Below are 24,056 nucleotides of genomic sequence, written 5' to 3'. Positions count from 1 at the left end.
CAGATGTTTAGTTAGTCCTTGACATCCTTTAGTAATAATGTGTGTTTGCACATTATTCCACACCAGTTGATTAATCAACCAAAGACCTAAACAGAATTTTAATTCATTCAAAAGCCTGACACTTAGCCTTGTCCACCCCAGCTGGAAAAATCAAAAACCAGTCTTATTTGTTGTTACCCATCATCCACCTAGGCTGAGGTTCTGTCCGAATTCTCAGACTTTGTCTCTGATTTATGGGGTCATATAATTGTTGGGGATTCTCTGTTTTCTTTTTATTATTATAGGGTCTTTACCTTACAATATAAAGTGTTGCGAGGGAAGTGTTATTGTGATTTGGCACTGTATAAATTAAATTACATTAATTAAATTAATTAAAAATTAAACACCTACTATCATTGTAGGTAATACACTATACAAGGCCACAACGCACTGATGTATTTTTATTATTTTCTAGTTATATTTAATTTAAAATGATGATTTTATTATCTTCAGCATATAATCAAATTTTCAGCCTTGTCATGTCACATGCATTGCGTGGCAATGGTATTGAATCAGGGTAATGCTTTTACGCCTGCACTTTTAGCTATACATAAGATTAGCTCCCTGACTGAAGATAAAAAAGAATTATGCTGTAGTGTCTACAATGTAATATGAAAAAGATGCATGCTAAGATTCAAACATGTTTACTTTAGTAAAACTTTGTATCCTGTTTCCAGGCATCACCACAGTGTTGACCATGTCCACCATCATTACTGGAGTGAATGCCTCCATGCCCAGGGTCTCCTACATCAAAGCTGTGGACATTTACCTCTGGGTCAGCTTTGTCTTTGTCTTCTTGTCTGTGTTGGAATACGCTGCTGTCAACTACCTGTCCACTGTCCAGGACCGTCGAGAGCGCAAAATGAGAGAGAGAGTGCGGTCTCAGGTTTGTTTCACTGCACTGATAAATCAAAAGAGAAAGTAATATAACTAAAAAGAGGTTAATTCATTCTACTCACAAGGCACACCTCAACTCCTTCAGCTGTATCAAATGGCAAAACCTCCAGACTCTCTTCCTGAGTCACTTCACTTACAACAATATCTGGTTTCTGTTTTACAAGCAACACCTCAAGAGTGCCAAAGAAATAAAGACAGAAATAAAGAACAGAGAAACAGTGAGTGTTTGTGGCCAGCAGTTTGTGAGAGTTAGTGAAATTTGTGAGATCTCATCCCTGAATGATGTTTAACAGTTGAATTATACATTTAGGGAAACCAAAGAACCCTGGCTAGGTGGATGGCACAACACAGAAGAGCTAGCTTGTCAGGCCAGGACTCCGCAGTCTATTTACACCTACAGGCCAGTCTTCCAGTGATGAGGATGTACACATCTTGGACAGGGAGAAACGCTGGTTGGAACAGAGTCAGGGAGGTCTTTAATGTTAGAAAGGGAATGAGCATCACTAAGCCGAGGAGGAGTCACCATCTTACAATGCTGTGATGGCAGCTTTTTCCAAAGTATCTCCCCCCTCACCACACTCCCTGCCATTGCATTCGTGGTTCTCTGTGTCTGGCGCTGGGTTCTCGGGTGAGTACTGGCTCACTCCCAGCAGCTGCTTGGTGGGGCCTGGTTCCTCTGGCTCAGTTGGGCACCTCCCGGGGTGTAGAGGGCCCTTGGATCTCAGGTCTCTGGGCCCGGGGCTTGGTCTGTTCTGGCGTAGCCATCTGCCGCTGGAGCCTGCAGGCTGCTGCTCAGTAACATTCAATATTTATTATTTACTGTTACTGGTTTGTTGGTTGGTTGTTGCTGTGATTCCCCTACTGTGTTATTTGCTTTTTGCTTTTTTTTCTTCAGCAGGTGATGGAGCAGATTTTTAGTGTCTTTTCTCTCTCTATCACTCTTCTCCTTTATTTTTCTTTCTATCTCCTTCTGTTAACTCAGGAGACAGACACATCTCTACTTTTAAGATTAGGCCAAAGTGCCTTGAGGCAACTGTTGTTATGAATTGGCGCTATATTAATAAAACTGAATTGAACACCTTGTTCGAACATAAGAGTGTCCATAAGTGCACGTGGCACCAGGATGCTGTAGGCCGCAGGTCGATGATTGATTTTGTAATCTTATCACCAGACCTGTGACCACATGTTCTGGACACTCAGGTAAAGAGAGGGGCTGAGCTGTCAACTGATCACCACCTGGTGGTGAGTTGGATCAGGTGGCGGGGGAGAACGCTGGAAAGACCCGGTGCACCTAAACGCGTAGTGAGGGTGTGCTGCAAACACCTAGCAGAGGCCCCAGTCTGTGAGATCTTCAACGCACACCTCCGGCAGAGCTGCAACAGCATTCCGAGGGAGTCTGGGGACATTGAGTCCAAATGGACCATGTTCAGCATCTCCATTGAAGCTACTGCATTTAGCTGCGGCCGCAAAGTGGTTGGTGCCTGTCGTGGTGGTAACCCCCAAACCAAATGGTGGACACCAGAGGTGAAGGGAGCCACCAGGCTGAAGAAGGAGTCCTCCTTGGTTAGCCTGTGGGACTCCGGAGGCAGCCGACAGGTATCGACAGGCCAAGCGGAATGCGGCTTGGGCAGTGGCTGAAGCAAAAACTCGGGTGTGGGAGGAGTTCGAGAGGCCATCGAAAAAGACTTTGGGACTGCCTCAAAGAGAGTCTGGGGATGAGGGGGATGACCCGCCAATTTCCGGGGGCGAGATCACTGAGGCAGTTAAACAACTCCTTGGTGGCAGAGCCCCTGGTGTTGATGAGGTCCGCCCCGAGTTCCTGAAGGCTCTGGACGTTGTAGGGCTGTCCTGGTTGACACGAGTCTGACCGATTCTGTTCATAATTTTTATGGACAGGATTTCTAGGCGCAGCCAAGTGGTGGAGGGCTTTCACTTTGGTGGCCTCAGAATCTCATCTCTGCTTTTCGCGGATGATGTGGTTCTGTTGGCTTCATCGGGTGATGGCCTCCAGCTCGCACTGGAACAGTTCGCAGCCGAGTGTGAAGCAGCCACCTGAGGCCATGGTTCTCAGCCGGAAAAGGGTGGAGTGCCCACTCCAGGTCGGGGATGAGTTCCTGCCCCAAGTGGAGGAGTTCAAGTATCTCGGGGTCTTGTTCGCAAGTGATGGGAGAAGGGAGCCGGAGATCGACAGACGGATTGGGGCTGCGTCTCAATTTACCGGTCGATCTACGTCCCTACCCTCACCTATGGCCACGAGCTGTGGGTAGTGACCGAAAGAACGAGATCGCGGATACAAGCGGCGGAAATGAGCTTCCTCCGAAGGGTGGCTGGCCTCTCCCTTAGAGATAGGGTGAGAAGTTCGGCCATCCGGGAGGGGCTCAGAGTAGAGCAGCTGCTGCTCCACATCGAAAGGAGCCAGCTGAGGTGGTTCGGGCATCTGACAAGGATGCCCCGGGGCAGACCCAGGACACGCTGGAGAGATTATATCTCTCGGCTGGCCTGGGAACGCCTTGGTGTTCCCCCGGATAAGCTGGAGGAGGTGGCTGGGGAGAGGGTGGCTGGGGAGAGGGAGGTCTGGGCTTATCTGCTTAGGCTGCTGCCCCCGCGACCCGGCCTCGGATAAAGTGGAAGAAGATGGGTGGATGGATGGATGGATGGATGGATGGATGGATGGATGGATGGATGGATGGATGGATGAATTCAAACAAATGGCACTGTGCTGTACTGAGAGCTTTTAAAGCAGAAGTTTGAACAACACAATCCTTTCTGATAACAGTAGCTGAAATGAATAAGATTGGCACATTTACAAGACAGCTATCATTCATGCAGTGATCTTCAAAAAATCTGTGTTCCAGCTGCTCTGTCCTGGAGCAAAGATGAAATGTTGATATGTGGTGATGTTGCATGCAATAATGACTTCAGTTGTATTTCTTCCCTGCCAGTCACTGCCCTGTACCTGTGGTATTTCTCAAACACGAACCATGACCATGTTGGATGGCACCTACAGTGAAGCTGACACCAATAGTTTGGCTGGCTACACTGAAGAGCCCATAGTACCTGAGGAAGTACAGGCAGACATGCACGAGGTTTCTGATAAACCTGATCATATGGTGGTACACCTGTCAGTGAGTAGTGAGTCCACAACAACGAAGAAGAAGAAGAGCCTTCGTGCCCTCAACATCATCCAGAACACGCATGCCATTGACAAATACTCCCGAATGATTTTCCCTGGTTCATACATCTTCTTTAATCTTATCTACTGGTCGGTGTACTGCTAAACAACACTGTCAGTCAAGACTGAGGCCAGTGAGGACATTAGCATACACAGACAGTATGAATGCTACATCAGTGAGACAAGGGACTAATTCTGAGTGCTGTTGTGCTGCTAAATCATTATAATGAAGGACATGAGCAAAACATGTCTTAAATGTTTCCAATGTGACTATGGGATGTCAATCAGTTAAAAAAAACAAAAGATATAAATTCTGTTCCAAACCACTGATGCTAATTCTTGTCGTCTCTTTTAGCTTTGTCAGTTGTCAGCTGCTATTGAAAAGGTCTTTGTACAAATTACTGCTATTCCTGATATGATGAAGAAACCGTATATTTTGTATTTTAATTGTATAGATAAAGATACAGTGTATAGTGTCTGTATTTATGCCGTGAGGTATTGATTGTTTATTTATATTTATTGTTTTGATTTTTAACAATCATAAAATGAAAGTCACAATGAGGTGCATTGTTAATCATGACTCAGTTATTTTCATATATATATGATAGATAAATAATGAACTCTGATCATATTTGTAAGACAGTTATTTCAGCTAAAATGATATTCTGACCTAAGATTGAGGAACACACATTAAGAGTTCTCCGAGGTTGTACTCTGTTAGTATGCGCATCATCTTAAAGGCGAATAAGTGCTTTTGCTTTAACATGAATACCTGCTTCTATTTTGCTGGTGTCAGTTTCAGCATTCTCATTATATGCTGTATAGAGTTCTAGAAACAAATATGGGAACAGCTCAAATGTTTTTGTGAAGAATGGCTTCTAAAAATATGAAAGAAATTGATTAAATACAAAGTGAAGCTGATGAATGTCAATATAGTAACATTAGTGGAAAATAATACATAATCATAAACTTTTCCCTGTAAAAGAAATCAAGAAACTCAGGATTCATGCCATGGAGAACAATACTATGTATACCAAAGTTTCTTGTAATGTAACCATAACTGCAGAGATATTTCACTTACCTAGGACACTTGAACTAAAATTCAACGTACTAGTAACACATGACAAAGATCAAAGGTCTGTTAGTCAGTATTAGAAGTTGGGCTGATCATATAATGGCTAACTCAACAGTAACTCAGCTGTTAGCATCTTGCTGGTGATTGATCAACATAGTCACATAAAAAAAACAATCAATTCTCAAAAGACAGAGAAATATGTGGATATGCGTAGCAATGGGTTTGTTTCAATAATGTGAATAATTATTAGTCTGTGCATGGTTCAGAGCAAAGATTTGGTCTGCTGCTATTTTTCACACTTCTTTAGTCTGAAAGCCTCAGTCTGGCAGGACTTATTTACAATTTTTACACTCTTTTAAATAAAATTAAAATGCAAAAAATATTTGGATGTGAAACAGGCAAGTTCCAGAGTTTTTCATGTGAGCACAGGCTGTGGTGGGACGTTACTACTAGAATACTGAGCCTGTTGTTACACTGTAAAACCTAATAAGTTCACAGAACTCAAAAATTGTTGTGTAACAGATTACACAACAATTTTTTAGTGATGTTTTTAAAAGTTTTAAGTTTAACTAAAATAAAAATTATAGTTGCAGTTGCCTTAAATTACCTCAATGTTAACTCATAAATGTTGATATTCCTCAACTTATAATTAGGGAGTAATAAACTCAAAATGTTCAATATTTTTCAACTTAATTAAGGTGGGAAATACACTCAAAATATTTTACATATTGCAACTCATACGATGTGGGAAATAAACTCAAACTTTTTCATATTTTCTAACTTATAATATGGGAAATAACACTTAAAATCTTCAATATTTTTAAAATACTGTGGGAAATACACTTACAAATAATTCTAAACTGTTTGCCCAGTAAATTATAATCAGCTAAAAGTGTTAGAAAACATGAAAGTAACAACACTAACAATTTAACAACTTTTTATTAAACACAATGTGCTTTTAAAAAGGCACAAACAACAGAGCTCACTCATAAAAAAGTGCTTCATAAATAAAACAAGAGAAAAAGACTCCAAGGGTCTCCATCTCAATTCTAAAATTCAATAACATTTTCAGTATTAACAGCAATTGCAGCTATTAGAACATTGAGGCATTTAACACTTACTGTACCTTGACAGCTGCAGCTCACTTTCTTTTTTAAAAATACATAAAAAAACAGTACTGGTTTCCACTGCTGTACTTATAGGGAACAAACATCAAGGCAGTGCATTTACGTATTAGGCAACAGAACATTAAACATGAATAGTGCATGAACAGTCATTCATCTTAAATGTGAGGTAGAAGAGGCAAATGATTAGGAAAAAAAAACAAAAAGAAACGCTTCAATACTTAGCTTAACGAGTTGTCTATTCCAAGTGATTCACTTGAACAAATTCTTCTGCATCAGTATCGACCTAACAGCGGTTTGTTGTATTCAAGGCACATCACAACCTTCTGGATACATGTGAATAAAAGCTCGAGAGTCAGCGTATTGTAGGTCTAGTGCACTATGGTAAATGGCAAATGGCCTGCATTTGTATAGCGCTTTACTCAGTCCCTAAGGACCCCAAAGCGCTTTACACTACATTCAGTCATTCACACACTGGTAATGGCAAGCTACGTTGTAGCCACAGCTGCCCTGGGGCGCACCGGACACTGGCGCCACCGGGCCCTCTGACCACCACCAGTAGGCAAACATGGGGTTAGTATCTTGCCCAAGGATATTTGGTTGCTTGTCCTAAGGCAACTGATCGACAGATCCTTCTGATAAATGGCTGATGTCAGCCACATCTTGGGTATTGTATCTAAGTCAGCACCCTTACCCAAAGAGCAGGAGAAATGACTCAGCCAGATTTGTGGGACCATTCACAAGTATTTCATCCTCAACGACAATGCAGATGCTTTCGGGACTGAAGAGGGCCGAATCAGTAGTGTCATCCGTGACAACTGTCAGCAGAGCCACAGGAGTGTCAGTGAGGTCTGGACCATCTGCTGACTGCAAAACAAAAATAATACAAGAATGAGTTCAGCCCCACAAGGACACAAATCATGCTATTGATTAGAGGTGTGAATCTTCATAAGTCCACGTTTCTTTTAGGATTATAATGTCAACGATTTAATTATATATAATATTAATATAATATTTATTATATTTGGATTATAATGTGATAAGAGCGATACATCATGATGCATTACAATAATCTTAATTTGGGTTTGGTTTCAAAACATATGTTTAAATAAATGTTTTCAATAATAAATATATGCCAAGATATTTGTTTTTGTTGTTTACCAAACATTTCTCTGACCACAACATGGCACCTCCAAAAAAATAGAACACTTGAATTTTAAAAGGGAGATATTTTTATCTGTGGATTTGTTTTTGTTTAATAATCTTTCAACTATTTTCATGTTTTCTGGTTTATGCGTAACAATCTTCTTACAATCTTATTCAACAATAGTTGATATATGGGAGAAAACAAGTCAGATGAGGACTGTGTTGAACCTCCTTCCTGATATACACCCTGGTTCTCCTTGAGTTCTGAGTGATGTCATATGTTCGACTGAACAGGTTGATGCTGAGACCAGTACACTTACATCACAAGTCCTGAATAACGGGGGGGAACCTTCACGCAGGTACACAGGAAGTGCACGAAGGACGAGGGCCTGTCTTGTATTTACATCATGCTGTTCCTAGATGAACATACAATATCTATTAGAATAGTATTTACACAAATGCAGAGTAAAAACAAAGTGTTGGATAGCCATGTTCTGATTGTCATTGTTATAGATCAGGGGTGTCCAAACTTTTTGTGTAACGGGCTAAACTAGAAGGGTAACCCAAAAAAATCTAAAGATTTTGAAGAATTCAGGGCAAAATTCTCCAGTTTCTTTGTATTTATTTTTTATTTAAATTAGGACACAAATTATAAAACTCACCCACTGACAACTGGTGAAATGTTGACTCTCTGTAGCACTCTTTGCAGTCTGATATCTGTAAACAATATGTGCACAAAGACGACTTATTAATGTTCAAAAACATTTTTTGCACAGCACACACACACGTAGTCAGCTGATCCCATCTGATGCAGATCTGCTCCTTGATCAAGTGACATTTGTCCGGATTTTTGGCACGAGTGACGTCGAATCAGCATCGCAGCTGGATGGCCCGATTTACATACCCAGCGCAGCTGATACTCACCACAATAATTTACTAAGATTATATGCACTCCTGTTATTAAGTCCAGTTCAGTCTGTTAATGTTAACCGTTTCAAACTAATGTTGATGAGTGTGTTGCTAAGCTTAATAACTTAAATAACAAACTTGAAATTTACCCGTCCTATTTTCCCTTTTATTGTTTTTTCTCTGTGCTGTAAATCTTCTGTCTAAGAAGAAATCTGTGGCTGCTGATCTGAAAATAAGCTACCAAAGCTTTTTCTGAATGAATCAATAAAAATCCATTTATGGAAAGCTGTGATGAAGGCAGTTTTGTCTTTAATTATATTCAACAATATAACATATTCGACCACTTTTAAGTGATTTTGTGATCTTTAATACACTTTAATACACTAAAGTTAAGGTTATTTACCTAATTTCTAGTAAGTGGCCCTCAGTGAAAAAAGTTTGGACACCCCAGCCTTACAGGTTAGGGAGTATTTGTGATCCGCACAGTCTGCATCAATGATTCTTTCTTAGCCTGGGAGCAGAACGCGGCTCTTTATTTTCATTTCATTTCAATTTATCTAACAAAGATCGATAGGGTCTGGCTTAAAGGTGTCAAGGAGGCGCCTCAGTCTGGCTGGTTGAGCCTTGTCGAATTAGCGCGAACTAAGAAGTTCAGCTAAGTTGCTGAACTTCGTTCGTAGCACCGAGTTCGACCAGTGTGTAATGTTAGGCTGAATCAGGCGATGCATTTTTCCGCAAGCCTTGACTTGTAGAGCTCGCTTAGTGGAATACCCCTCTAAACTGTTAAAAGGATTTCGAGATTATCTCACAACCACACATTTGAGACTACGAAAAAATACAAACATGTGTCTAATTACCATCATGATAACACACTCATGTTGTTTATTATTGTTCGCTTCATGCTAGCACACACACACACACACAGCTCAACAGCGTAAACTACTGACTGTGTAACACGGACACTTATTGAAATAAGTATACTCACAATACGCACGTACATTACCGGCGAATATATGGGCTCAAGATGTGGTCATAAATATTTTGTACTTGTAAAAAAGATTTGTATGCGTAAAAAAGATTTGTGCGTGGACTTAGCCCAAAAAAAACCCTGCAAGTTACAAGTACGAATTTTGACCCTATTTTTCTTCCTTTAAGCTGATTGGTCAATGTCATGTCAATCACAAATTAAACAATCCAATCAGAGAACAGGATTGGAATGAATGCCATCAGTTCATGAACTGACAAATTCCAGTGCGGCTCTGTTCTGTGGGCTTGATGGACCGTGCACTCCCTGATGGTCTGCAGCATTCCCACGTCTAACAGGCAAAGGAAGCTTTGGAGCACACTTGTAATCTTACGCTGTCAGAAGATAAACAAATAGAGAATGGTAAATTTACATGAACCTCACTCTAAATGGGTTTATATAAATATCATATGTAATATGGCAGTGACAAACCTTAGCAGACTCTGTGGGTCCAGCTTGCGCAGTGAAGCACGAGCGATTTGCTGCTGCACTGGGCTTTCCAATGTCCTCCTCAACCCACACAGTGCCGTCTTTTGCCGTGTGGCTCTGGCTGGGCTTCCCAGTACCACGGGGCCTCTTCCATGGAGGCATGTTGGGTTCTTGTTCTGTCTCCTTTACAGATTCTTCTGAGGAGGTATCAGTGGCCTGCTGGACAAATGGAACCTCTCCTCCATCAGAATCTGCTTCATCCATTTCCTGAAGCAAGGCCAAAGCCTGTTGCGCGGAGAGGTTCTTCCTGCGTGGCAGTGATACGGAGGCCATCCTGATGTGCGTTCTCAGAAATGCGAAGAAGAAATGATTCTCCCGCCTGGGTCGGTCTGCTTTTATGCACAGCACTGTGCTGTAGTCAAGCAATGCCACTTCCTCACATACACAGTGACAATGGAACAATGGAAGATCTGTGCTGAGAGTCACGGAAGGTGTGAATGTGTGTCTTTCATATTTGCAGGTCAGTCAATGTGTGGGATATTTTGTATAGATACGGCAGGCGTTTCTGAAAGTTGTAACACAGAGGTTTGGCTTGGCTTGGATCTGAGCAACTCTGAGTGATCAAATGCAAATGTGCCAGGCCTCAAGGATAATGGGTGGTTTGCACAACCAAAGCTGGAGGAGAAACGAGCTGACGACCTGTGAAACTCTCAGCAGGGATGATTAACACCTCGGGACTTGCACCAGAAAATAAAAACCCCAGTAAAGGTGTTGAGTTGAGGGAAGTTACGCAAATTTGCGCAGGTTTAGTAAATCTAGTGTTAAAAGTGGTTAAAAATTCAGCTAGTTCTAATGATTTTAAATGTTCAAACTCCTGCCTCCATAAGTAAGGTTTAGAAGTAGTGCTGTGAGTGTTAATGTTAATAACGAGATTAACGCTGACAGCACTATTTAGAAGACATGACTGCCTCATAAGAGTACATTAGCTGAATTGAAGCTCAAGTTTCAGCAACAAGGTAACTGAGCTAATAACATATGCTCTGGTTAATTTTTTTTTCACATATTCCTTAAAACTCACCATTTCAAAGTAACAGACCAGTAGGTAGTAAACCTAATCACTGTGAGGCATATGAAGTGGTGTCCATTCTTAGCCAGTCATCATCACCATTGAAACCATTGAAAGGAAGGTGTGCTCAATTAGCACAGTGATGGATACTCATTCATCTAACAATATAGACCGGTAATGTTACTATTATTTAGTATATTCTAGCCAAAAGTGATGGAATGGGAGAGGTTTAAATGGGCCCAGCTTCGGCTTTACAAGTTTCAGAAAACATGGCATCAAAAAGGTCATCATAAACCAGAAGTTTTTAGAAGACACCTCTGAAAAACATTGTTCTACAAATTAGATAAAAGGATAAAAATCAATTTTGGATGCCCATTACCTTCAGACCCTCAGATGACACTGAATTAAGAACAGGTATCATTCTATCATGAACTGCATAGGCTCAGGAGCACCTCCAGAAATCATCTGTGAAGACAGTTTGATGGCTGTAGATTAAAACTCTGTTATACAAAGAAAAATTGACTTAAACAAAGTGGAAAACACTTCTGTAATAAGACAAACTGAAATTTGAAATTGTTTTTGGAAAACAGAATTGGGCACTTGCTCCTCTGGACTAAACAGGAGAGGGACCGTCTGCCTTTCTATCAGGACTCAGTTTAAAGCCTCCATCTCTGATGGTATGGGGAGCAACTTATGTACCATCCAGAGTATGGCTTCAGGGAAGGGTTTGCATATTTCAGTAAAACCACATACTGCATCTCTTCCAGCAGCATGGCCTTGTACTAGAAGCATTTGGCCACCAACTGAAAAACATTTGATGTGTCTTGAAATGAAAAACATGAGAAAAAAGACCCAGGACTGTTGAGCAGCTAGAATAATCTATCAGGCTACAATGGGGCAACAATATTCCTCTCCCAAAAGAGCAAGATCTCCTCAGTTCCCAGACGTTTATAGACTGTTACCAAAACACGAGCGTAGTGCACCTCAGGAGGTAGTGCAGGTCATCTGCTAATGGTGGTTCAGTCCCTGGCTGCTCAGTTGACATGCAAAGAATCATTGAGCCAGAAACCCTAAACTACTTTCTGATGCAATAATTGGAGTGTGACTGTTAGAAAGCACTTAGGTGTAGAAAAAAGGTGCTGGTGTGAATGAGATAAGTTGTACAAAGCACCTTGAGAGCTCCAGGAGAATATAGGAACCAGTCCATTTACCATCTTTGGGTTCCCCAACACACACCACTGGACGCAAGTCTCTTCTTATGCTTGTCCAAAGGTTATACTAGACCAAACCCAGTTCGCTCAGTTTTATTAACTGTCAGAGCTACAGTGACTGCCAATCAAAGTCAGCACCAACCACACCTCAGTGCCAGCTTACCAAGTGTGCACATAAATAGAAGAACATAGCAAAATAGAAATGGCCTCCTCTGGTACTCCCCCTGAACCCTCCGTTCCACAAAGACCAGTCGTACTAAACATGGTCTCAACTATTATCAAATTTAAAATTAGCTATTTTTTTCTTCTTCAAATTGTACATTTTCTAAGTTTCAACATTTGATGTATTTTCTATGTTCTGTTGCGATTAAAAGATGGGTTTGTAACATTTTTAAATTGTTGCATTTTATTTAAAATTTACATTTAATACAGCATCTCAAATGTTTTCAGAACTGCTGTTATATTTAAAGTTGTGTTTAAAGCCACATGTGACTTGGGATTATGTTTTGTAAACTGCTGCAATTGCAATCAATACTATGGGTAAAAAAGGAAACTACCTACCTCTTCTGGTGTCATGTTTTCTAAAACATTTTGTTTCTCAAACATTGTCGTTTCTGTATGAAGATAACCACACATTTATGTATTTCTAGTCACTGGTTTTCTGGAACCACTTTCACTCAGCAGGGATTCAAGGTGCCTCTGACCAGTCTGCAGATTCAGATGTGAAACACTGAGGCCCTGTACTTCTTCCTGCTGTGTTCACATGTTTCCTGACTTTTTATTTTGTTATGCAGTTCAACAAAGTGAAGTGTTAAAAACACACAATTCTGCAGTGATTACGGGGTGTAAACGGACTCACGCGCAGACCAGGGATCCTTGCAAAGAAGACAGTGAATTTATTTACAAAAGACAACACCAGGTGATATGTACATGTGCAAGAAGGGGGAGGGGGGGAGGTCCAGGGCTCCAGGGTCGGTGAGGGATCGAACAGACTCCAAACGTTTCCAAATTTCTCTCCTCTCTCCACCACAAGGTCGTACACGCCACACACGCGCTCGCAGGCGGGACCGGGAAAGATCTGTACACAGAAACTCCGGTTAGAAACAGACTGACAGAAAGCAACCCACAGCTTCTAATTTTCTGACTGCAGGGGGACTGACGCTGATAGCTCAACGATGCAGCGACGAGTAGCACAGTGCTGCCATCTTAAGTAGGGCTCGGGATTACAAAGATAGGCAGCAGGTGTGGAGATGGCAGGTGCGTGGGCCAGGGGCGGGAGCCCATAATGAGCACCAATGAGCATAATGAGCTGATCATGCAAACAGTTCTTTTAGCCCGTTCTAATTTAATCACATCATACTGAGATGATATTTGACAGTTGCTGGATTTTTCAAAGAATGCATGTATGTAAAGTTCAAAGTTTGTTTTTGTTTTTGTTTTTTTGGGGGGGGGTTATATTTAATAATACATTCATACGTCAAACAAATATACTGTGACGAATTTTTTCAAATCCACCAATTTTATCCTAAGACAGCAACAGATGTTACAGTAATTCAGTAATTCAAAATTTAATTAAGTTGAGTGACAAATGTCCACATGTGTCCACAGTAAAGCTTTATTCATATCGATCGTAACTGTATAGATATTTATGTTTTTATTTGAAAGCTGATCCTGTATCATTAATAAACATGAAGCCTGTGACTGAAATGCTCTGTACACATGAGTTGTTACTATTTTTTTGGATATATTAAACACATTAACTCACTAAATCCTCTCATGTAAAATTGCAGTAATCCATATTTTATGTTAGCTCTATAGAGCTTATTGTATTGAATGATATTTATGTCATAACGTATGTGCAAGTAAAAAAAGCATAATTCAAGCAAATAATTTCATGTCACAAATGCAAGCAATTGCCTAAGCTTGACTACTTTATCTATTCTGTAGCAATCTTTAGCATAATCTTTACTTATATACTTTACTTATATACTTATATACCATGCATTTTAATGAATTTAAAACATGATAAAGTAAACAAAAGACAGAACGCTTTTTCTTAAACAAGTGGAGAGCTCAATGTTTAGGAAAAATACAGTTTTTCTCTATTTAAATTAATGCCACTTTATAATTGCCTTGAAATTTAATAACATTATCAACAGTGTATCAAGAATATCATTTTTGATCTTTCCAGATGTAGCCAGATGGGCTACTCGCCTTCCGTTTTGTTTCTTCTCTCATTCTCTCTCTCTCTCGCTCGCTCTACCACCCTCGCTCTCTTTCCACTGCACTCGCTCCTTGTATCAGGTGATCGGGTTAATTGGGAACCCACCTGCACATTGATTGCAGGGTGGCGCTAGCCTGTATAAAGCTAAGCCGATGTCTTGTTGGATTAATTCCTCCCGAGCTTCTGGTACGATACAGCAGTAAATGCTGGCGTACTGCGACGGACTGATCAGCAAGAGCCGATTATATGACAACTACAGGTATGCTCTCGCTTAACCTCAGATTCCCTCCGAATACTGGAATTGGTGTTAATATCCTTTTCCGGCCTGTTGTAGCGCAGCAGTCTGTTTAATTCTGCCATTGCGGAGAGAGGTGTTCGTGGTATCTCCACCAATGAGAGTATTCATAGCTATAAGAGTTTAAGGTTACATTTATCTGTTTCAGGGTTCACTGCTGTACTCACCTCTCCATGGTAAATTGTCCAACCTAAATTGGAAGAGTGGACTGCCTTCTCAGCTGCTGTTGTGAACTCCTCCTTGGTGGAGTCTGCTGTCTTGTCTTGTTTTGTCTTATCTTGTTTTTATTAAGTAGGCTTACCCTTTTTTGGGTTCGCCTGGTGTTTTATTTTACCCTGGGCTGTTGTTCCTACCCATACTTCTGTGATCGGGCTGAAGTGATTCTCTGCCCGAGTGTCGTGCTGGGACTCTAAATCACCTGGGTGGCCGGTCTCAGCCGGTGGGGAGCCAGACCGGCCTACGCCTGAGAATAATTATTACCAGCACGAGTGGTAGTTTGACCCGTGGGGAATAAGCCTTTCCCGTGTGTGTGTGGGTGTGTGTGTGTGTGTGTGTGTGTGTGTGTTAGATTTCTTTTATTAAAGTTATTAAGGTGTGTTTTAGTCTTTTTATGATTTGTAGCGAGCCTGACGCTCAGTGTCCTTTTATTCTTTTAACATACTTTTCTGTGTTTTATTTCAGTGAAGGAGGACGAGCCAGTGGCCCTGGGACCTCAGGTGGTGGGTCGTTTTCACACTTTCTTTTGTACAGCACTGGGTGGTCTGCAGTGATTCTTGTGGTGTGATTTTCTTTTGGTTCCACGGCTGCTGGTAAGTCCAAGTTCCACGATTGTTTATTTTTACTGTAGGACACTGTCAATAATGACGCTACATCTTGACTTTTAATATTTTATTTATAAAATATTATTTATAATATTTTATTCATTTCTATAAATAAAACTGTTTTAATATTGGAAGCCAACCTGCCTCAGTGTGCATCCTTGAATCTGTGCGGTCTTCTTTTATTCCTTTTCTTTATTTTTCTTAAATATATTTCCTGGGGGTGTAATTCCCCTAGGTGGCGTTGTCAAGTTTATTTATTTTGTTCATAACCCCGCCGACCACTTGGTCACACACACATACGTGTAAAAAAAACTCGTGCGCAGTTTGGAATCAGACCTGTATGAGTCATACATTTCTTATCCTCTGGAGGGCGTCCACATGTCAACTAAACAAGAGGGGAATTTAAAAAGTGGCCATGTATTTGTTTGCACTCTTTTCCTCTCTTGTGTGTTGTGTTTTTCTACATGTACAGCACTTCTGTCTGCCCCCATGTTCCCGTATTTTAGAAAGATGTCATACTGCCTTAGAGATGTCTTTAAGATTTGAACCAAAATTAAAATGAGCAATCTTAAGAACACAAAATACTTGCTTTTAATGTAAACTTGAGATGTCCTTCTCAAAGTCATCAGAGTGCTCTTGAAACGTCCCATAAGAATAAGACAAGAGGGTGTGACATCACAGCAGAACACAAATGAGCAGACTGTTTTTGCTAATGAAGCTTGTGTGTGCACCAAAATGTTGAAGATGTTCTGTCAGTCACTTCTGGTGAGTGCTGTGTACTTTGCTATGGTGTGCTCCATGAGCCGTACTCCATCATGGACAGTCCTGACCACCCTGCGAACAATCATAATTCTCTAACAGAGCAATTCAGGTCTGCTCCTCCAAAGAAAGATACAGGAAATCTTTCATGCTATCGCAGTCTATAATGTGACCCAGTTCTGAAAGCCTTGGACTACTGTGTAAAATGTAATAACAGAGTGCAGTGATTTTCATGTTTTAAGAAATAAGAAGTTATTCTTTGTAATCATGTCACTTCAAGGTCAACCACTTCAAGTATTATTTTTTTAGTTATTTATTAGTTTTACCAGAGCAAGAAGTGGACCATACATTTGAAGACTTGCTGGTCTTTGTAACTGGAGCTGCCACCACTGGGGTTCCCAAAGTCCTGCAATAGTTTTATGACCAGGAGTGCGCAGCATATTGTACGCTTACGACATGCAGCTTATGCCTCTATCTGCCAAGAGGTGTCAAGAATGAAGAACAATTTAAAGAACTTATTTACACTGCATTAAAAGGATCCCTCGGTTTTGGAAAGGCATGTGACTTCATATGAAGTAATTGTGCACTGCTTTGAACAGCTGACTGTAAACCTGTGACTTTAAAGATTGCATGTTCTCAATACGCCTGGATTCACCCTGGCTTTCTGAGTTTTTCCGATGTATTTTAAAATATAGACCTTGAAAGTGTCTAAAGTGTACTCTTAGAAATTGTGCCTTCTCTGTATTTACTTATATTTATTGTTTAGTTTAGACAACAGTTGGTTAAGCAGGAGGCAAACAGTGCACAAAAATTTGTTTTCTTTGAGTGTTGACTGTGTTTTAATTTTGTACAAGCCTTTTAAATATAAACCTGTTAACATGAACACAACTGTCGCTGGAATTATTCAAACATAAACCTAGCTGCATTGACTATAGTAAAAAAAAAATATAACCTATTTATTTTTTTATTAATGCCAATCAAAAAATGAAATGAATGGTAAATGGCCTGGATTTGTATAGCGCTTTTACTAGTCCCTAAGGACCCCAAAGCGCTTTACATATCCAGTCATCCACCCATTCACGCACACATTGACACACTGGTGATGGCAGCTACATTGTAGCCACAGCCACCCTGGGGCACAGAGGCGAGGCTGCCGGACACTGGCGCCACCGGGCCCTCTGACCACCACCAGTAGGCAACGGGTGAAGTGTCTTGCCCAAGGACACATCGGTTCGAGCCCCGGCTCGAACCGGCAACCTTCCGATTACAAGGCGAACTCCCAACTCTTGAGCCACGATAAGGCAAAGTGGAGACTGTGTGTGTTTCTTCATGTATGTGTTGGTAGGTGGGCATAGCACCAGGGTGTAGTTTAGCCTCGTACAGTTGGTCTTAAGTGTCAGATGATGAATAATTTGACACAGGCATAGAGTAGCCATTATAGGTGTAAAAACTGTCTACGGGAGAACTAGGTTTTATTGTAGGCAGAATATTATGTAATGTGGGCTGGCACTACCTTTCTGCACAACAAATTAAATAGACTATGTTTGTGTTATTCAGATGTTGCATGAAAATGCTCGGTAGCTTTGTGCAGGAAAAACCGGTTCGCTTGCAGTAATGTGGTGAGCTCACAGTAAAGGCTTTGGTGCTCATGGTCAGTGATATATCAAGTGTAGCCGAGATTAATTTATTTATCTGAATAGTGTAGTATCCAGCAACTGGATAGTGTAGTGGTACACTAAAGTAAAGTGCTATACAAATACAGGCCATTTATACAGTTTTGAAGTGGGAGTCGCAAGGCTGATTCCAACCCGGTATCCAATAAGGGTCCAGGCTACGTCTGCAGAATGTCCGCAGTTTGAACACAAGCATTTCACTACATGTTGACTGAGATAGTTTTGAAACATCTTCCTACGTGTTGTTTTCAATTTCAGTTGTGTAAATCCATAAAGAGCAGCTCGTCCATTAAGAAAATCTACTGGAATTCCCATTAGAAATGATCCTTGCAACAGCACAAAACAACAGATCTTAGGCTTCCCCCATCTTTTGAATCTCACTTTAACGCCTGACTGTTCTCATTTTTCTGTTTAGGTGTGGAGGCAAAGTCATCCTCAACCATGTAGGCAACAGAAAAATGAGATAATTTAAAATTCTCTCTTACTGCTTGTGTCCTGTATAATAGATTCAAGCAAAGAACATTCATTAGAATTAGAACTGAGATTTAAATAACATCAGTATTCTCATGTACTACTATTATATTAGTATATAATGAATATAGCAGAACGTCCAGTTACCTTTCCATAAAAATATGGTAGAAATGTATTTTAAGGAGCCACGTTTTACTTTCTTACTTTGAATGCATTTCATAGCCATTACTTTTTCACTTTCATTGGAATAAAGAAGTTGAATCAGTACCTCAAGTTTTACTGAATTTTTTTTTTAACTTTTTTTATTGTTTTTCTTTAAACACTATACAACAAAACAACAACAACAAAAAGATAAATACAACAAGTAGGATAACAAACAAACAAACAAACAAAGAAAACAAACAAACAAACAAACAAACAAACAAAAACATGTTATATCTCTTTGTTTCTACAGTTTGATCATTTCTCATTATCAATGTGTTGGTCTTTATCCTGTTGGGTTTATGTGCTCAGTCCATTTCTCCCACTTTTTATGGTATTGATCTTCCTGAGTCCTTATTCTGTAGGTCAATTGTTCCATGGTTTGTATTTCATCTATAATTTTGATCCATTCGTCCTGTGATGGTGGGTCTATCTTGTTCCATTTTCTTGTAATTGCCTTTTTAAACGCAGCAAGCATAATTTTCAATATGTATCTACTTTCTTTCATCACATAACGTAATGACACCAAAGTATATTAATGTACAAGTCTTAGATACAGCATAACCCAGAATTTTAGCTATAACTAAATGAATATCTTCCCAAAATTTTATAATCTTGGGACAGAACCAGAACACATGGGAATGATTCACATTTACCTCTCCACAGCCCCTCCAACACGGCTGTGGTAATGAGGTATGTTTGTTCGTAATTTTGGGTGTTATAAAAAATCTAATTACATTTTCCCAGCAGTGCAGTCTCCAGGCACGTGATGATGTTGTTGACTGCTGTATTTTCCAGGTTTGTGAACATTCCTCATCAGATATGTTCACTCCCAACTCTCTCTGCCACTTCATTTGTACACCCTCTTGCCTCCATTATATGCTCGTAAATTGTAGAGATTGTTCTAATTGTTTTTGCTTTGTAAACTTCAGTTATGGTTTTAATTATCGAATTTTTATCCAGATCTACACTATGTTTTACTTCTTTATTAAAAAAAGTCCCTAATCTGTAAATATCTGTAGTGATCTTGATTACTTAGGTCATATTTTTGTTTAATCTCCTGGAAACTCATAAAATTCCCATTTTTAATTAGTGTACACATCGCTGTTAATCCAGTAGGAATCCACTGTTTAAATCTTTGTTCCACAGAACCGGGTGTAAAACCCTCATCATAGGCTATCCATCGAATTAATCCAAGCTCTTTTTCTAGTTTGTATTTTCGTATCAGGTTAAACCATATTTTAAGCGTAAACTGAGTGACTGAATTCAGCTGTTTAATTACTCTCATTGTTTCTTTTCTGTCTCCTATAAGGCTTTGAATTTCTCTTCCTTGTGCTGATTTTTCTAAATTCTTCCATTTGGCTTCATAATCATTGTCACACCAACAAATGATTTGTGCAGCATAAAAGTATGCCTCAAGATTTGGGAGTGCCAAACCCCCCTTATCCTTTCTTATCTGTAGTGTTTCAAATTTAATTCTCGGTCTATGACCATTCCATATAAACTTGGATATAATTTTGTCCCATAATCTAAATTGTTTTTCAGGTATATCAATGGGTAGTGACTGAAAAAAGTAGAGAAGTCGGGGTAAGACACATACTTTTATCGTCTCTATTCGAGCGCCAATATCTGATGGAAGAGTAGCCCACCTATCCAAATCTCTCTTAATTTCCTTATCTAAGTTAACGTAGTTAAGTTTATATAAGTCCTCAATGTTTTGTGATAAGGTTACCTCAAAATATTTCATTTTTGTTGCTCTCCAATTCAAATTATATTTTTGTTTTATGGTTTTGGATGGGAGATAGTTGAATGTTAAAATCTGAGTTTTATTCAAGTTATGCTTGTATCGTGAATAAAACCCAAATATGTCGAGTTGCTTAATTAATATGGGAATACATATGTCGGGATCCTCTAAAAAACAGATCACATCATCTGCAAAAAGTCCTATAATATGTTCCTCATCCCCCACCACTATTCCTTTAAGATTTCTATTTTGCCTAATTGCTTGTGCAAGGGGTTCTATAAAGATTGCAAACAAAGTTGGAGAGAGGCAGCAGCCCTGTCTGGTAGATCGCTCTCATTTTATACTCTCAGTTAAACTGCCGTTTATTCTTATCCTTGCAGTTGGGTTTTGATAAAGCGTTTTAATACATCTGATAGCTTTATCATTAAATCCAAATTTCTCAAGTACCTGATATAGAAAATTCCAATTTACGCTATCAAAAGCCTTTTCTGCGTCGAGGCTTATAAAGACTGCACATTTTCCTTTTTGTTGAATATGATTGATAATATATAAAGTTCTCCTTATATTGTCTTGGGTTTGACGTCCCTTTATAAAGCCTGTCTGATCTTCATTGAGAATATCTCTAATAAAATATTCATATCTTTTAGAAATAATTGAGGTATATATTTTATAGTCAACATTGAGTACTGATATAATCTGAGTACTGTCTATAATCTGAATAAATCTCACTTGATTTTTTTTGGGGGGATCACTGTTATAACCGCTTCTTTCCATGAAGGGGGCATTTCACCATGTTCGAGTGTATAATTGAATGATTTTTCGAGTAGTGGTATAAGCTGTTCTTTAAAAGTTTTATACCACTCGGAGGGTAAACCGGCACTGCCGGGAGATTTATTTGATTTTCATTTATTTATTGCTTTATCTATCTCTGTTTTTGTAATAGGAGAGGTCATAAGGTCATTTTGATTGTTCCCAATTGAGGGTAAATCCAGTTTCTCAAGAAAAGCTTTTATTTGATCAATGTCAGCGGAGAGAGGTTGACTGTATAACTTTCTATAGTAGTTCCTAAACTGATTTCCAATCGCTTTAGAGTCATAAATTATTTGATTAGTTTCTATATCCCTTATCTTGTGAATTGTCCGATCTGTTTTTACTGAAATTTTTAACAGAAGTATCTGTATTTCTACTTAAGTCTGTAAGTTACCATGGTGATTTAGCCGGTTAAAACTTCGCGACACAGATAACTCGACACGCGCTAAGCCATTAATCTTGCTTCGTAGTTACACCCCTCCGGACTCAGCAGCTGCTCCGGGTTTGTTTAGTCCTCTGGTTCAATCTGTTGAGTTCAGGTTCTGGCGGAAACACTCTAGTAATACGACTAGAACTGAGAACGGTATGCAATTAACGGTCAGCAATACCATATTAGTGGAACCTGCAAATCTGCAGTCAACAAAAACCTGTATGCATGTTTTTCGTGAATGTGTCAAATAAAATTGTGATTTCACGATTACTGTTTCTATCTCTATTTGAGGAATAGGCAAAAATGTACTATCTTCCTTCTAAGCATGTCGAATGCTACAGGAATTTTCATACTTTTACTCGGTTTGTTTGAGATATTTCTCTGTGTAGTTTTGCATTTGTTTTTGTATTTCTTTTGACAAATCTAAAATCTTCTTTTTTCATCCCACTTTTCAGAAACCTTAGCAATATTATTTAACAGTATTTAATTCCTTTAGTGTTTTTTTTGTTTGTTTGTTTTTATCTGCGTCTGAAGCACATTTCTGGGTTAGTTTGAAACATCAGGTCATTTGCAGTTTACATGGTGTCCTTGAAGGCAGCAGGCTGCCTTGCTTGCCGTACACTCCAGCCCCCGAAGGCCAGGGTTACTTCCTGCCTTTTGTAACTTTGCTGTACACAACATAGAAGTACAGCGATCGCGGCGGTGGCTTCTCTCACTTGATGAATTCAAAGCTGTAAGTTTTTATTGTATTTTTTTTTATGCCACATGATAGTAAATGCACCGTCGTGGAGATAGCCGAATCACAGAACTAGCTCTAGCTACAAACACGGATAACTCTCTGTACTGTACTTAGAGTTGCTCTCTGTTAAAATACTATGCAAGAAAGAGTTAGGTAGAACTGAAATGAACACACATGGTTTAGTTGTGTGTATGTATGTATGTGCTTTTAACAGTAAACCAGTGGGGCACCGACCTTGAATTTTGCCTGATAGTTTAGCATACCATAGCATAGCATAAAAGTCGTTAAAAACGAGACTGTAGTTAGGTGTGGAAGTTGAACTATGTATGAATATTCACATGTGCCTTTGAATTCTAAATGAGCATGGGAACCTGGCTTAGCATGACAGATAATTTGTTTAATTGTACCGCCGTCAATTGTAGATGCGTGTAAAAGTTGGAAATAATGTTAATGCGAGTTGACCGCACGAGCTGTGAGGAAGGAAGCGGGGTGTCACTACAGCCATGATACAATCAAGCAAACCAAAACAAAGGTTCCGGCGGGGGCGCAAAAACGTGTCAGCTGCTCGGTGTGTGTGTGAGAGAGAAAGAATTTGTTACAACGCAAGTGAAAAGTTTTCGTTGGAACTTGGCAACGTTGCTTGTTGTGAGCAAACCCGAACACATCTGCATTTCCTTTTTAACTCGCTGCGTTGCTGACTCACCTGACAACAAGCAAAGCAATAAAAGGGGATGCCAGCTAGTATACTAGTAGCTACATTTAGTCGTCAAATATAACGCCAGTTCTAATGAAACAAGGCATTAGCAATGAAGATGAAACAATTTTTAATAAGGGAAAAGCACGTGGGTGTTGGCAAGGTAATTTTTCTAAGGATAAACAAAGATTTAAAATTTCCTAAGTATTAGCAAGCCTCCATAGTCTGAGGTAGAGTGTGCAGATATTTGTTAGAAGGAATGCTGTGGTGGGGAAAAGTGAGTCACTCATGAGAGGGGCCTGTGCTGCCTTTCTATTTTCCCTTGGTTTTTTTTTTCTTTTTTGGGCTTTGGCTTCTGCAGTGAACTTCATCACAGTTACTCATATTCTCATTCTGTAACTTGTGTTTTCCTTATAACGCATTCTGAAGTCACAGTGACTTTGTGTGTGTAGTGCTGAGCTGGCCTTATTACATTTGTGGAAGTTGGAGCAAATCACCCACATGTGTTCCATATATATGATGGACAGATAGGTGCCAGATCATAACAAAGTGTCATAATAAGAGTATTCTTCTCTTATCTGGGTTCACTTGGCCTGGCAGTCAGTCACATGAAGCAGGCTATGAATTTGCTAAGTTAATTCAGCATGTTCGCATAAAAGATTTTTCTATTACTTATTTAGTAAAAAATCTACTTGGGGAAAGTAAAACTCTGAGTCCCCTGACCTCAGGTTTTTTCCCCACTGAATTATTGTTAATATTAATTTTTAACATCTACACCATCATAACGTTTTGTTTTCAGCAGAAGAAAAATTCTGCATTAAAACAAACTGGCAAACTTACTTATTCACTTGCTTGATAAATGTGAATACACACACTCCAAATCTACCCCATTCAGGAGATAATACACTGTCAGTACACCCCAGATTAATGTCAGAAAACCTGAGAGACAAAGTTATAGAGGTGAAATAAATATTTGATGCCTTAGTTTAGATTGCATGTATATTTTCATGGACCGGCCTGTAAAGTGTCGCAGATAAGTACAAAAAAATAAAATGACACGACCAAGACAAAAACTGTGGTATTTTGTAAATATAATAATAAAC

At 39.6% G+C, this 24,056-nt stretch overlaps 3 protein-coding genes across 4 annotated transcripts in view; 2 read left to right on the top strand and 1 right to left on the bottom strand.

Annotated features, from left to right (window-relative positions):
• Nucleotides 1-5,615, top strand: part of gabrr2a (gamma-aminobutyric acid type A receptor subunit rho2a) — a 96,172-nt gene extending 90,557 nt beyond the window's left edge. The window contains exons 9-10 of the mRNA XM_005943514.3: nt 717-925; nt 3,879-5,615. Of these exons, the coding sequence (XP_005943576.1) occupies nt 717-925; nt 3,879-4,214 (545 nt within the window). The 3' untranslated portion in view covers nt 4,215-5,615. The remainder of the gene's footprint in view (nt 1-716; nt 926-3,878) is intronic.
• Nucleotides 5,616-6,997: 1,382 nt separating this feature from the next.
• On the bottom strand, nt 6,998-10,364 carry LOC121815918. Its single transcript, XM_042228943.1, has 3 exons — nt 9,819-10,364; nt 9,554-9,721; nt 6,998-7,174 (listed from the first exon to the last, which is right to left on the bottom strand). Exons 1-3 carry the CDS (start codon nt 10,146-10,148, stop codon nt 6,998-7,000), a joined length of 675 nt encoding a protein of 224 aa, XP_042084877.1. The 5' UTR covers nt 10,149-10,364.
• An 11,753-nt stretch (nt 10,365-22,117) lies between these two features.
• syne3 (spectrin repeat containing, nuclear envelope family member 3) overlaps nt 22,118-24,056 on the top strand; it is a gene marked incomplete at its 3' end in the record, with an annotated part of 61,025 nt that continues 59,086 nt past the window's right edge. For both annotated transcript variants that reach the window (XM_042228942.1, XM_014340478.2), the window contains 1 exon segment: nt 22,118-22,253.

Source organism: Haplochromis burtoni, unplaced genomic scaffold, assembly GCF_018398535.1.
Source record: "Haplochromis burtoni strain Fernald_Lab_line unplaced genomic scaffold, NCSU_Asbu1 Contig_369, whole genome shotgun sequence".
Lineage (NCBI taxonomy): Eukaryota > Metazoa > Chordata > Actinopteri > Cichliformes > Cichlidae > Haplochromis > Haplochromis burtoni.
Note: the sequence above shows the minus strand (reverse complement) of the source record. Positions and strands in the feature narration are given on the sequence as shown.

Excerpts from the sequence above, each read along its gene's own strand:
- LOC121815918 (XM_042228943.1), bottom strand. The coding sequence starts at position 10,148 with ATGGCCTCCGTATCACTGCCACGCAGGAAGAACCTCTCCGCGCAACAG. Across the intron at positions 9,722-9,818 it reads GACCCACAGAGTCTGCTAAG|CGTAAGATTACAAGTGTGCT; the intron begins GTTTGTCACTGC and ends ATCTTCTGACAG. Across the intron at positions 7,175-9,553 it reads TCCTGTTCTCTGATTGGATT|TCAGCAGATGGTCCAGACCT; the intron begins GTTTAATTTGTG and ends TTTGTTTTGCAG.